Here is a 13,772-nt window from a genome sequence, read left to right on the forward strand (position 1 = left end):
AACACGAAGAAAAACAAACGCGTCCAAGGTGTTGTCGACTTCTCGAAGCGTTAAGTGAGTTGCAAAAATAAATTAGATATTATGATTTTCATGTTTTTTCCGCTGACGGTCCTCCTCGTCTGCTTGATCGAGCAGTCCTTCAAATCCACAGCTCCCTCTATAATCCTATAAACTTTTAAAAATGGTACGTCTAGATGATGGGCATGTTACTGTCTGATGCTGACTTTTATGGTGCTGTAGATTATTCCCGTCCGTTGCTTCTCCTGCGGTAAGGTCATCGGTAACCTTTGGGACAGCTACCTTGAGCTCCTCGCCGCCGGTGTTGATGAGGGGTGAGTCACAGGGTTAAATGGCTGCGTAGACGTTTGCTCATAGATGAACGTATAGTGAGGCGATGGACAAGTTGCAATTGTGAGCAAAGGCTTTTAAAGGACTGGGAAACGTAGCGGTCGGATGGACGCTGATATATGGTGCAATTGTAGGAAGCGATATTGCTGTCGACGAATGGTCCTCACCCACGGTATGTCTCTTCCTGGCAGATGCAGTATGAGCCATTGCTAATGATTATGCAGTGGATCTTATTGAAAAGTTGCTGATGTACAACCGTTCGTCACCTCGTCTTCTCAAACAACAGATGCTGATCAAAGCTGATATCGCTTCACAGCTCTCGCACGGGATCGATAGATATAACTTTCCCTTTCCTCGGTACTTCGGCTGTAATTTATGTATATCATCAACATTTGGACTTCTGCATCTTTCCACCATTCTTGTCCAATCGGCGCTGCATTTTAAACTGTGTACTTTCTCAATCCGCCCTCCCCTCCTCCGCACCACATCCCATCCCTCACCGCCTCCATACACTCAATACTAACAGCATCCCATCCGGCCAATTCGTCCTTCACCACTACTTGGTACCCATCTGCCACGCACTTCACTCCTAGACGGCAAGGAAGACCGGCGGCAGTACCAAGATATAAATCTATTTTGCCATCTTCGACATCAAGGCCGAAAGCGAGACTGTAAATTGGTGATTCGTTTCTTCTTATCTTTTTCCGCTTGCCAGTCGTTCCTGGGATGAGAGAAGCAAGATCTCTAATCTCGACGACACCGCTTGAGTATCCGATCGCGATAGTCCCCGTTTCTCTCTCATAAGCCAGAGACGCAATCTGCTTATCCGTTTCCACCAACCAACCCTCGCCATCCCAAGGCTGTACCCATACAGCTAGCTGGTCCTGGACTAACATGACTCTTTCTTGGCCCTGGAGACCTAACGCTTCTATGGCTGTTGACTCTTCGACCAAAATGAAATCTTCAATTACTAACGTTCCCTTCTCACCTCCAGTTGTCCATTGCTTCACTTGTTGTCCACTGCCAACATCCCAGAGCCGGATGGTTCCGTCCTTGGCCGCTGAAAGAACAGTCTTGCCAACACCCAAAATAGCCAGTGATGTTATTGCCCGAGAATGACCTTTAAATGTACGAGGATTGACGCCGTTCATGCCAAAGACACGAATAGTGAGGTCAGCGGAAGCTGTGAGGACCACCTGTTGCCCTACTCTTAGCCAAATTATGATGATAACGAAAAGAATATACTGACCTCACCGCTGGGGAACCATCTGACGGCTCTTATGTCTCCAACATGTCCCTTTAACTTTACACCATCCTTCTTCGGTGAGGCCATGACACCCGTTGGGAGGATCATACAGTATCCATCCGGTCCTCCGACGATGATGTGTGGCGTTTTGGGGTTCACAGAGAGCGCATTGATTTGTAATGGAGGCTGTCTGAGTCAGCAGTAGACTTTAGATAGGAAGAACGATGTGGACTCACATCGACGTCTGAAGCTTTCTCGTATGGAGGATGTAGAACGTGCTTTGGGAAATGTACAGGCCGTTTGGAAATTCCTAATGCCGGGATATCTACCACAAAGTCTGTCTTAAATCCACGAATATCCCATCAGCCCAGATTCATGTCTCGCCAATACATATTTCACATTTGCTGACCAACCTTTGTTACCCTTTCCACCTTGACTCCGTCTCGAGCAGTAATGTTTATGGACCCTCCGTCTTCGAATTCCACCATGGCTTTACCATGGACAGAGGTTTCGCCGTGATGATACTACCCTAGCGTAAGGAATCGTACAGCCGATTAAATAAAGCACGTACGCCCGATATCCATATATCTTCCTTCATTATTACCGCCTGTTCGACATCGTCAAAGACATCGATAGCATCATGCTTGAGCCAAACAGATAGAAACCGATGAGCTGAAGATCGCTGCGATAGATCGAATACGTATGACTCACCTGGATGTCCACATAGGATATATTCTCCACTTGTTTTGAGCCACTCATTGCTACCAATAGAATTGCAATTCGTGGTATAGCTTAAAGACTACCAGAACAATTGCTTATGCATGCATGTGCAGAAATCGACCTCTGCCTTTTCTTCCGCAAGGACGATGACGCGTCTGCGAGATACGCGCTTGGTCTCCGGGGGCTTAGCGGCCACCTCCGAATTCGCCACCGTAGCTCAATATAATGACGTCGATAGAAAGCGCAACGGATGACCGGCGGATGAAGTGCGAGAACGGATTTGCTGGTGGCCAAACGAGGACATCTTCGTTCTGATAGTTATCTGTTCTTCATTTCTGAATATTATTTTACTACCATTTCTTCCTTCCCAAATACACACAATGCCACAATGTTCTCACTCCCATCCTTCTTAACGACTTTCTCCTTTACCCTCCCCTCTCTCCCCTCGATTTCTCTCCCAGCAAACATTCAACGCCGCTTCTTATCCTATGTCCTCAAGCGAACTCTCGGCCGATTTGTCAGTCATCAAGCACTCGATGCTGAACGGATACAAGCCCAGGTTAGCGAGGGGTGGGTCGAAATTGAGAATCTGGAGATCGAATGTTCTGTGAGTGTTTTCTCAACGAGTCGTGGATGCGTGCTAAAGCAATGATAGGAGATTAACAATTACATTCCGCCACCCCTTCCTTTATCGCTTACAAGTGGCACAATTAACAAGCTCACCGCGAAATTACCATTCCCTAACCTGTGGTCAGATCCTCTCCAGGTGTCTCTTGACACTCTAACTCTGGACTTTACTCTTTCTTCTCCGTCGCCGTTGTCTCGCGGAAGGGCCGCTACTCGACCTGAGCACCATGACCTGGCGGAATCGGTGACATCTGCGGCCGATGACTTTCTACATCACGAACTCGATGCGTATGAAGAGAAGGAGCTCGAAGGATCTATACGCCAGAGCCTTATACTCTCTCAAACTGATCCCTTTATCAGTGATGTACCTGGAGGTTTTCCTTTGGGTTCGCCGGGGGAAATTAGCCCTGGTCGACCACTTCCTGCCAATATGGAGAGCACAACTGTCTTGGCAGGGATGGTAGAGCGTATCCTGGCCCGGTTGGAATTCAGAGTGGAGAAAATTAAAATACGACTTGTCATTGAGGATGAGGAAGATGTTGTGGAATTGACTGTTGGGAGAATACGGTATGCTGATGAAAGCGAAGCTCAAACGAATGATGATGGCAAAAGCACAACAAGGGCGATTCGAATATCTAACATATCGCTTGACATTGTTCCTTCGCAACGCAAACCACCTTCCCTTGTGATTCCCCAGCGTCAATCACTCGAGCCGTCCGTGTCTTCTTCTACCTCGACCGCATCAACTTCCTCGGGGAATGATTACTCCGATATGTTCATGTCTCAAGCTGTTGTCGATCTAAGACAGAGCTTGTTGACACCAGAGCAAATATCAGAGCCGGCTAACGAGCAAACTGTCCATGAGAGCAACATGTTCTATAGTGCTTTGAGCCAGCCCAACGAGTCAGAACCTGGTGCCAGTACCGGAATCAAGAGGTCCGGAATTTCACAGAATCCAAAGTTAGCAGACGAAATAGAAGAAGAAAGATCGAGGTCTGAGACCCCTACGCCGGAGACCAAGCCTCAGCCGTCCGGTATACCTGTGCTCAGCTTTGGTCAAGAGGATGTGGTTCTCCATATGCGTACAACTCGACCTTTGATCTCTGCCGGGCATCAAACCTCTTTCAACGACAACAAGCCCACTGTCGAAATGAATATCACTATCGGGACTATTACCACCGTTCTTTTACCTTCGCATTTGAAGTTATTTATATCTGCGCTGCAGACCTTGCAAGCACTATGTCAGAAAGACGATGTACCTGCGGCAAAGGATAAGCCTGCTCAGTCAACAAGCCCTCAGACCCGGCTAACGGCTACGACGAAGCTGAAAGCTTTCTACGTATCTTTGGTATACGATCTCTCAGCCGAAACTTCTCTTAACCTGCATTCTACTATGGCTTCCCACTTGACTCGCCCAACAAACCCTATTCCCTATCCCCATCTACGTTTCCGATTAGACACTCTTGTTGCTTCATACCAGAGCCCTGGCCATTCCAATCCGTCTCGCCCTGCGTTTACACGGCCCACACCCAACATGTCCACTGCTAACCTTCGACGAAAGTCCAGCGGCCATGCAAGGTTTGGATCGCTCCCATCAAATTTGACTGTGAATGTAGGGGATATATCTCTTTTCGAATGGATGGGTGAAGGGATGATCGCACCTGTCATTCTTTTCGATCCTGGACTGAAGCACCAATACGACCTCCCCTCAGCCCCCCCGCATAAAGGACAAGCGGGCTTCCCCGAGTGTGAATGTAGAGATTGGAGAGAAGAGAAGAAGACTGGCAGTGAAAAGGCTTGGAGGGTGCGTCCGAGAGGCAGAGGTATCCTCAAAGGTGGCGCAAGAGCGACTACCGAAGATGAAGGGCCTGTCGTTCACGTCAGGCAAGATCTCGGAAGCGATAGCGGTGAGTTGCCAAGTATACAGCTGAAAACAAAACTGACAGTATTAATTAGCGGCTGTCATAAACCTTCAATCTTTGCATGTCTTTGTGGACCTTTCCCTTATTGAACGCCTTTTACCCCTCTTACGTTCAGTCACGCCCCTAATCCATCCGCCCGAGCCTACACCAGCATGGCTGCAATCAGTTCCGTCGCAGTCGATTAGTGAGGAAATCACCCCAGAATCCATCATATCATCCTTATCTGCTCCACCACCCACGGCCAGGGGAAAGAAGATGAAAGCAGACATACGTTGCGACTTAGTGCGTTTGAGCGTTCGCTGCCCTGCTCCTCCACCAGAGCCTGCAGAGCGACAAATTGGAGATGGTCGTCAACTGCGGTCTGGTATCGTATTCGTAGATGTTCATGGTCTGAAGAGTAGGTTCATGGACACGTCCAGGACAGGTACTCGACCTGCGTCGAGCGAGGTTGCGAACGTGGAGTTTGAACAAACACTCATCTTCTTTGCCTCTGTCTCTCAACATTACGCCTATCCGTTCCTCATCTTTGCACCTCTTTCTCCTGAGCCTGGAGAAGAAGATATCCCTCTTTTGCCATCTATATCACTTTCATCTTTCCCTCAAGCTTCTTCCTTGCCGGCCTCATCTATTGCCAAGACAACCCTTGTAACCTGCAAAATGCCAGCTATCCGGGCTTCTGTCCATCATCCCACCGTTACCGGTTTACAGTACTTTGCGGATGATGTGACTCGCTGGCTCGATGTAGCCTTCGCTGATGGCTCCGCAAAACCACGGGATGAATTGAAGATGATCGGTAGTCGTTTCTTTGGTGGATCCAAAGGTAGCGAAGCTAGTAGTGAGATTGATGAACCCTATGATGTTGAGGAGGTTGCAGCTGGCATGAAAGTTGAGATTGAGATCAGTGAGATTGACATGGGATTGTACGTGCCGAGGCTGGATGCCTCAGGAGAGAGGGTATTCAGTTTCAAAGCGAATGATCTGGGCGTGCGGATGGAGACACATCCAGAGGAGAACGAGACAGCACTGGAGCTTTCTATCATGGATCTCGACTTTTCAGATGTTTCGTCCACACCACTCAGGATATTAGGCAGAACGACGCCGTTCACTCTTACTTCACATCAAGCCCCTGTCGTTTATCTTCGATTTGTCTCATCTACCGACCTTCGTACAACGTTAAAGGAAAGCAACATATCTGTCGCCCTGTCACATTTCACATTCGCCGTTCACAAGGAGATTGCATGGCTTCATGAGATTGCGCAGTTTGCTAAGCCTCCTAAGGGAGTGTTCGAAAACCTTTCACCCACGGATCTCACTCGACTGTCAATCAACTTGTCCTCAGCCTCTTTCCTTCTCGTTCCGCCCAACCTACCCGGGTCTATTGTGATTTTAGTGAGAGAGGTTGAAGGAAAAACTGAGATACCAAAAGGTGCGACAGATAGTGTTTTGGAAGTAGGCATGAGCGGTTTGGGAGCATTGGCTGTTGAGGGAGAAAGTGGCCCGTTAGAAGTTTCAAGTGATCTGGCGGATGTTTGGAAGGTATGTCCCATCAATTGCAAGCTAAATTAAACTACATGCGCTAACCAATTAAACTATAACAGAAAGCGGGCTATGCGCAATTGGCAGAAGTCATGGTTCTTGAGCTTCGGTTGATGCGAGAGCTCGTCGCTGCTGGTGAAGTATCTGTAAGTGAAAAAAAGACGTTTTATGGTGCATTCTGACCTCACGCCCTTTGTAGCTTGACATCACTCAGGCTCAATTCAAGGTGACTGCTTGTGCCGATTCTCTAGCTACCTTTGCAGAAATCGCAACGGATTTCGGGCGTCTCTTCCCCAACAAAAAGTTTGTCTTAGAAATTACACGGGTGTTCACTTCAACTCTTTCATGAGTCACGATCCTTACGAATAGTGATGCTGATGAATTATTTATACTTAAAGGGAAGAACATGTCAAGTTACCAAGTATGGGACAGTCAATAAATGTTTTCGGTGAGCTAACATCACCTAGCTTTGCTGCATCTTAAGTTATTGACATTAGCTGAATTGGGTCTTAGACTCTCTCGACGAAAATGCCTTCAATCTTTTGCCAGAAATTGTTTCTCACTCTGATACTGATATGATTGAAGACGATCTTCCTCACAACCTCGATTATTTGGACCACGCCACTCGTATTTCGAAGCATTATCCATCAATGGATCGCACTACTGGAGAAAACTTGCGCGCTTGGCATACCCCAGAAGAAGGCTTGGAGGAAGGAGAATGGGAGAATGGCGAGAGCGGTGAAACTATCAGAGCGTTTGGAGGGGAAATTGAAGAAGAGGAAGGCTATTGGGAAGGATTGCCCATCCTGAATGATGTTTATTCGGCTGAGTAAGCATAATTCACTGACATCCAGTGAGTTCGCTGACGTTCAACTTTTTCATAGTCAAAAACCAGGCAAAATACATATTCGCGTTCTCGATGCCAGCCTTAAAATCTTCTTGCACGATGGGTATGATTGGCCTCGCACACGCAAAGCGATCGAAGACGAAGTTCGTGCTGTCCGCCGACGTCTCGAACGCATACGTCAGCTGTTGGCTTCCGGACAGAAAGCCGACGAGAGTATTGAAAACGCTACAAGCAGCGTCTTGTTTAACTCTATCTACATCGGGTTGGAGCAGAAGGGCGAAATGGGTCTCTCTACAATGGGTATGGGCAAGATGGATGAGAAGGCCTTAATGGCTGCTATCGATGAAGAGCTTGATGGTATGGAGACGGAAAGCGGCAGTTCCTGGCAGACTCTTCCTGCAGGTGTTGGAGCTGGACCAAGCGCTGTGCATCAAGCCCATAAGAAGACCAGGCTTAAAGGAAAAAGGCTTGTTCGATCTAAGAAGGCTCAAATCGAGATAACTCTATCAGGCATCAAGACTGACGTTGACTTGTACCCGACCGAAGAATCAACCTCCTCTCGAGTACATTTCACTGCCAAGGAAATGGAGATTCTGGACCACATCAAGACATCAACATGGAAAAAGTTTCTCACCGAAATGAAGGCGGATAACAGAGGCAACATCAGGGAGACGGATGCCGACATGCTGAGAATAGAGTTGGTTGGTGTGAGACTAAAAGAGGATGAAGAAGAGCTGCGCTTGAGAGTATGTTTCACCTTCATTGAGCTCCAAGAGAATATCATTGACAGGATAATAGGCTAAGATTCTGCCCCTTCGACTACATGTCGATCAAGATGCTTTGGACTTCCTCAAACGATTCTTCAGCTTCAAGGCTCCCCCTATGACTTCAGCCAGACCTCTGGCACAACATACCACCTCATCTACACCTGATTTGTACTTCCAGCATGTTGAAATTTTCCCGATCCAGCTCAAGCTTGATTATAAGCCTAAGCGCGTTGATTTCCGAGCTCTTCGTGAAGGCAAAACTATCGAGTTGATGAACTTCTTCCACTTTGAAGGAGCTGAAATGACTCTTCGCCACATCACCCTGTCGGGAATTACCGGATTGGAGCGCTTGGGAACAACGTTGCAAGACCTCTGGACCCCAGATGTCAAGGCCAACCAACTCGCAGATGTCATTTCTGGTGTTTCTCCCATCCGATCGATGGTCAACGTAGGCTCTGGGGTTGCAGATCTAATTTTGTTGCCTATCGAACAGTATCGTAAAGATGGAAGGATCGCCAAAGGTGTTCAAAGAGGGACAAATAGCTTTGTGAAATCGACTGCTTTGGAGGTGATGAAGCTGGGTGCGCGTTTGGCTACTGGTACACAAGTAATTCTGGAGCGAGCGGAAGGCGTCTTAGGCGGCAAGTCGGGTGAAGATGTCGTTGGGCAGGTACAAGGATTGTCGACAAACGCGTTTGGGGTAGACAGTGGCATGCTGGAAGGAGGGTCAAGTAGTGAAGACGAGCAGGAGGCAATCAGCAGATATGCCGACCAGCCGGAGAGTATGAAGGAGGGCGTTCAAGCGGCGTACAAGAGTCTGTCGAAGAATGTGAACGCCGCTGCACAGACCATTCTTGCGGTACCCATGGAGGTATACGAGAGATCTGGAGACGATGTAAGTCCCTGTCATAGTGATAGAGGAATACAGGGAAAAACTGACAAACTTCTGCTAGGGGCCTCTCAAAGCTGTAATTCGTGCCGTGCCCATCGCGGTACTCAAACCAATGATTGGTACTACCGAAGCTGTGAGCAAGACTCTTCTGGGCATGCGCAACAGCCTGGATCCTTCGGCGCGACGGGAGTTGGACGACAAGTACAAATAGATGTGCATATATACGACAGTTTTTATGGCGAAGTGCTGTATCATACGTGATGCGTAGGCTCTGCTTCATCTGTAATCTTAATCTGCATAAGTGATGCCTTTTCTGCTTATTGTATGCATTAACCTGGCAGAGACTATTATTTATGGTTAATGGCATTTATCTCGTAGATGAAAGGACCGCCACGGATCAGATGATATGAAAGGAGCTTGGTCGCTACCTCAAGGTGATTGCTCTCACGCAAGTGGCGAGCTACAGATTTGTTCTCCTTACCATTTGGCGGCTAGCTGGGTGAGTAGTAAGTGCTCAGAAACATCCCATTTAGGTGAGCCAAGGTGAGGGTAAGTGTACTCCATATTTAACGCCACAAGGCTAATAAGACTGCCCTAATGTCAGCAGAAAATGGCCAGCGTCTATGAGGCACGACAAGCTCGCCCAGAAGCTATCTTTGTAGTCCTTTTCTTGATTGTAGCCCTATATATACTTGTTGGAGGGAGCAGGAGGTCGAGCGGCAAAGGGAATGATGGCAATGGTGGTCATGGTGCTGAAAGTGGAAACCGTAGGAGTCGAAATTCGGAAGGAGAAGATCTTGAGAGAGCAGGGAAGGGAATGAAACACCCATCATCGAAAAGAGAAGGGTCAGGCATCGAAACATCTAGCGCCTCAGATTCGAACACTTCTTCCACAGATATGGAGGAAAGAAGCACGAAAGACAAGAAAGAGGAAAAGCAGAAGAAAAGGGATGGTAAAGAAGTAAAAAAGAATGAGCCTGAAGCCCCAATCTTTGCGCCATCGACATCCCCTACGCCCGACTTACCGAAAGAGGAATCCCCATCTCTGCCAAACCTTCCAGTAAAAGCTAGCCCTCCCATACCCGGCACTCGTTGGCAAAGAGATCCAAATCAGCGCCCAGATAGAACAAGGCGAGACTCCACTTCGTCTGTACTGCTCGAACGTAATGATGATGGCACATGGAAGAGGCCACCGCTTATTAAAGAAGGGGTGAAGTTTGATGATGGGGGAAAAGAAGGGAAGGAAGCCAACAGGTTTGCAATGTTTAATCTCCATGACACCCCTGTTACACTTTACGACCAAACAGGGCTTGAGGGATGGTCCAACCATGCATCAAGGAAGAAACAACCAGACGATGCGGCGTTGTACGGCAAGTTGGATGGATCGGAAAGCCCTTTGATAAGTTTGAAACAGGGTGGGAAGCTGAGTCAAAAGTTAATCAAGTTTATGGAAAGGGCAGAATACCTCGCTTCGCTCGATTTGCTTGATCCGAGACTGAGGAAAGATGTAGTCGCAACAGCGCTAAAAGATCGCTGGCTCGATGGGGCGGGCACCATACCAGAGGTCATTAGTGATACTCTCCGGCAATTTGTGGTGGAAAAGCAAATCGACATTGTCAAGATCGTCGAAGAGTATTCAGCTCCATCGGCCAACGACCTAAAACTTTCTGTTCCTGGTAAAGCCAATGCCCGACTCGATCAGATTGCCAAATTACTCATGGACTGTGGGTTTGACCTTGACACACTTCGTGAAGATCTCAAATTTTACGACTGGAAGAGGATGCCGGCGGCTGAAATTAGGAGCATGATAAGGAAATGGACAGAACGACAACTCCAAAAGGGTAAAGCGGTGTCATTCATTGCAGGGTTCTTCATTCCATACTATCGAGCAACCACTTCCTACAAAGCCAAGCACTTACCGAAAATGTTTCCACCCAATTGGAGAGTCGTTATCGGGGCGCATCAGGATGATTTGATCGGGTGGTTGAGGTATATCGGGCAAGCATTTATCATCTCGCGCATGTTCTCCCCTACAGGCGCCGATATCTCTGAAGAATATGTTCGTGTTGGTGTGTCAAGGCGGAAGACGGTGGTGGGATTTGTCATGGACTTTACCATATTCACGCCCGAGCCTGATGAAAAAGAGCTCCGAACACAGAGTGAACTTACCTCAATCTTCCAGCGGGCTGAAGCGCCTATTTGTCGGGCCAAGTACTTGGGGTTGAGGTGGGCAGAACATTTGAATAAAGTGGTCTACCCTCAACCTGATGGACGGATGCTATTAGTGGAAAACAATCCCTTTCATATCACGAGACTTACCTTTCGACCTGGCCTCAAGAAGAGTACAGTGAACGCAGCTGCTCTGCGTCTTGCGACATCCGAGGTATCAACCCCTCGTTTACCTCCTGATGTGCCAATCAAGCGGGATAGGAAAATTATGAATGTGTCGCAAGATGTCATACGTGAAAAGTACGAGGCCAATAAAGGGTCGAATGAGCTCAATGACGCTTTTGCGAGATCTTTCCGAGCAGCCGACGCTCTGACAGTCAGATTTGTCAACAAGCATCAATATCATTGGTACCAGTCTACGGGTCCAGTTAACGATTCGTTCGATGAGACAACTTTCAACATTCTTTTGATGCTCTGCAGTATCGCTTTGAGCAAGTATCATCTCCATCAAAAGTTCAAAGTAAAAGGTGAAACCGATTACCGGACTGATGAGGAGTCAGCGATGGATTTTCAATATGATGCGGGCTATGGTATCGTGCAGTCCATGGACTTTGGCGGAATGATGCCTCTTGAAGGAGCGTCCACGGTGAAGCCTCGCTTTCTCCAGCTCGACACCTTTGTAGGTCTGCGCAACATCATGTTGCCGGTCATGTTCCATGTTCAAAACAGGAGCACGTCTTTTCCTGCATCCTCGTCTTTGCTCTTGAGGGATGAATGGGGTATGTCCAAATTCCTTTATGGTCCAAAAGCGATAAACGTGACTTTCCATGGACAAACATCGTCAGAAAAGGAGCATCTCATGAGAGAGATTCTGGAGGACTTGAGTGAACAGGCGGATAGATGGATCTCCGAAGAATTAGGACAGCCAGACAATGCATTGAAGAGGATTGTCTTGCAAAAAGTTGACGCGGCGGTGGGTATGATCAAGACTCGCGTCAGATTTGTAGCCCTGGGAGAGCAGCAGCCTTCGGCGGGTGAAATGGATTCGAAGATTGAAGAGTTGCGGGATTTTGAGTTGCCTATAGAGTATTTGCCTGCGTTGCTGCGATAAAGTACGTTTAGGAATGCCACGTCGTCATGCGCCAATGAATTGACATGCATGCATATGGCCAAGAAAAAGGGCCAATGAAGTGTGAGAGATTTGTTGCTGGGAAAGATTATTTACGAAGAATGACATGCAACGGCGACAGGCGATATCCTTGTTGGGCGGTGATGGCCGGAAAGGTGAATGCCACTGGTATAACGCCGGGGACTCCGAAGAGTGATGTTGATACGTAATTGCATGACGCGCCATCGCTCAGGTGACTTGGAGATTGGACGTAGGCGGGGTTGTTGGCGGGCGGTCCATGGCTTCCCTCCATCACTTCACCCCATTAACTATACATATCCCAGCCCCCAGCTACTGCGGATCTAGCCCTGCAACAACACAGTTCGGGACACCTCACAAGCCTCCCCCAGCAGCCCCCAGCCCCCAGCCCTGCGCCCCGTAAAGTGCGCCCACAGAACAACAGCCGTTTATCCGCCGGACTGCCTCCCTTCTACACAGGTACCCGAAACAATCGTACATCCTTTGTCTCCCCATCCCCTTCTCCTGCCTCATCACACACCCACCGGCCATCACCCTTCTATCCTATTGCGCCCTGGGATAAGGTTTAGCCGCCAGCCACGCGAGTACCACCAGCAGCATCGCGCCCAACCAGCACACCTTGTCGACGCGCTGTATTCACCTCGGTTTATTCAAAGGATCGTCAACCGACGCGTCACTTTCAACCTCTTCTTTCCTCAACCTACTATACCTGTGAGTTTATCCGTCGTTTCCGTCATCTGTCCTCCTCCATTTGGCCGTGGCCAGTCCCACGAAAAGTCTTGGGCTTGATGGGAATTCGTTGGGGCTATGGCATTCCAGCCGTGCCATCTAATCTCGTATCGTCTGGGATGATGGAAGGAAAAGGCGCATATCATACCCCATCTGCGACGTGTTGGAACATCTCATCCAGCCCACTCTCGATTGTTCTAGGTCGCTCGTTTCGTACATCAACTAGGCGTTCGGGCTCCGCATCAGGACCCTGCCTCTCCGGGCGGAGCTCCAAACTTATTTACGTTCTGCAATTCCTCCGTCTACCAACCAACCTTCTTTCCTCTTTTCATTCTCCTGTAACCTCTCTTTCACTCTCGGCGTCGCCGTGGTTGCAAGTGACCTCTCTAGGTTGTCGAGTGGCGGATACATACTTCCCGGGCAACGTGATTGGACGGCCATCCTGCCGGAGCACGGAAATGCCAAGATTTGCTCCCCGACGGTTGAGGTTCCATCAAAGCTCATCTCGTCTTCTTTCCTTTTCTTATAACTAAATTGTGCTATACAAGAATGCTTGCTGACAATCTTATCCGCAATTTCTCGTACTATATCAATTTCATCTCAATTTATCTTCGCACGTCTTGCAATGGCCGTTTGACACAATGGAATCCCCTACGACCACCAAACGATCACTTTCGATCACTTCGCAATTCGTTTCGCATTGGCCTCGACCGAATATTGTGAACGGCATCCATGGAAAACAAACTCCTGATTCGCGGCCTGACGATTTCTCATTTCATCATATAGAAGACATGTCAGGAGTCGTGAACGGTGTTAGGGTCG

General features: G+C 48.3%; 5 protein-coding genes across 5 annotated transcripts in view; 4 read left to right on the forward strand and 1 right to left on the reverse strand.

The window, feature by feature from the left end:
- The first annotated feature begins 139 nt into the window (after positions 1-139).
- Positions 140-742, forward strand: CNB00680 (DNA-directed RNA polymerases i, ii, and iii 8.3 kda polypeptide, putative). The gene is made up of 6 exons (XM_569077.2): positions 140-184; positions 241-332; positions 388-411; positions 483-520; positions 573-605; positions 665-742. The coding sequence occupies exons 1-6, from the start codon at positions 182-184 to the stop codon at positions 682-684; spliced, it is 210 nt and encodes a 69-aa protein (XP_569077.1). The 5' UTR covers positions 140-181; the 3' UTR covers positions 685-742.
- Positions 743-769: 27 nt separating this feature from the next.
- CNB00690 (conserved hypothetical protein) lies at positions 770-2,396 on the reverse strand. The gene is made up of 6 exons (XM_569078.2): positions 2,306-2,396; positions 2,166-2,237; positions 2,008-2,118; positions 1,831-1,935; positions 1,598-1,780; positions 770-1,544 (listed from the first exon to the last, which is right to left on the reverse strand). Exons 1-6 carry the CDS (start codon positions 2,351-2,353, stop codon positions 789-791), a joined length of 1,275 nt encoding a protein of 424 aa, XP_569078.1. The 5' UTR covers positions 2,354-2,396; the 3' UTR covers positions 770-788.
- A 245-nt stretch (positions 2,397-2,641) lies between these two features.
- On the forward strand, positions 2,642-9,361 carry CNB00700 (conserved hypothetical protein). The gene is made up of 11 exons (XM_024656439.1): positions 2,642-2,921; positions 2,970-4,848; positions 4,898-6,399; positions 6,462-6,545; positions 6,599-6,702; positions 6,798-6,847; positions 6,913-7,228; positions 7,284-7,992; positions 8,045-8,908; positions 8,967-9,227; positions 9,284-9,361. The coding sequence occupies exons 1-10, from the start codon at positions 2,703-2,705 to the stop codon at positions 9,114-9,116; spliced, it is 5,877 nt and encodes a 1,958-aa protein (XP_024512233.1). The 5' UTR covers positions 2,642-2,702; the 3' UTR covers positions 9,117-9,227; positions 9,284-9,361.
- A 5-nt stretch (positions 9,362-9,366) lies between these two features.
- Positions 9,367-12,216, forward strand: CNB00710 (hypothetical protein). Its single transcript, XM_024656440.1, has 2 exons — positions 9,367-9,454; positions 9,510-12,216. Exon 2 carries the CDS (start codon positions 9,516-9,518, stop codon positions 12,183-12,185), a length of 2,670 nt encoding a protein of 889 aa, XP_024512234.1. The 5' UTR covers positions 9,367-9,454; positions 9,510-9,515; the 3' UTR covers positions 12,186-12,216.
- A 248-nt stretch (positions 12,217-12,464) lies between these two features.
- The window catches only part of CNB00720 (glycogen synthase kinase 3, putative), a 3,159-nt gene continuing 1,851 nt past the window's right edge, over positions 12,465-13,772 (forward strand). Inside the window, exons 1-3 of the mRNA XM_024656441.1 lie at positions 12,465-12,625; positions 12,681-12,932; positions 13,737-13,772. The exon at positions 13,737-13,772 is cut by the window's right edge and continues 3 nt beyond it. Coding sequence (XP_024512235.1) covers positions 13,742-13,772 — 31 coding nt within the window. The 5' untranslated portion in view covers positions 12,465-12,625; positions 12,681-12,932; positions 13,737-13,741. The remainder of the gene's footprint in view (positions 12,626-12,680; positions 12,933-13,736) is intronic.

Source organism: Cryptococcus neoformans (genome assembly GCF_000091045.1).
Source record: "Cryptococcus neoformans var. neoformans JEC21 chromosome 2 sequence".
NCBI lineage: Eukaryota > Fungi > Basidiomycota > Tremellomycetes > Tremellales > Cryptococcaceae > Cryptococcus > Cryptococcus deneoformans.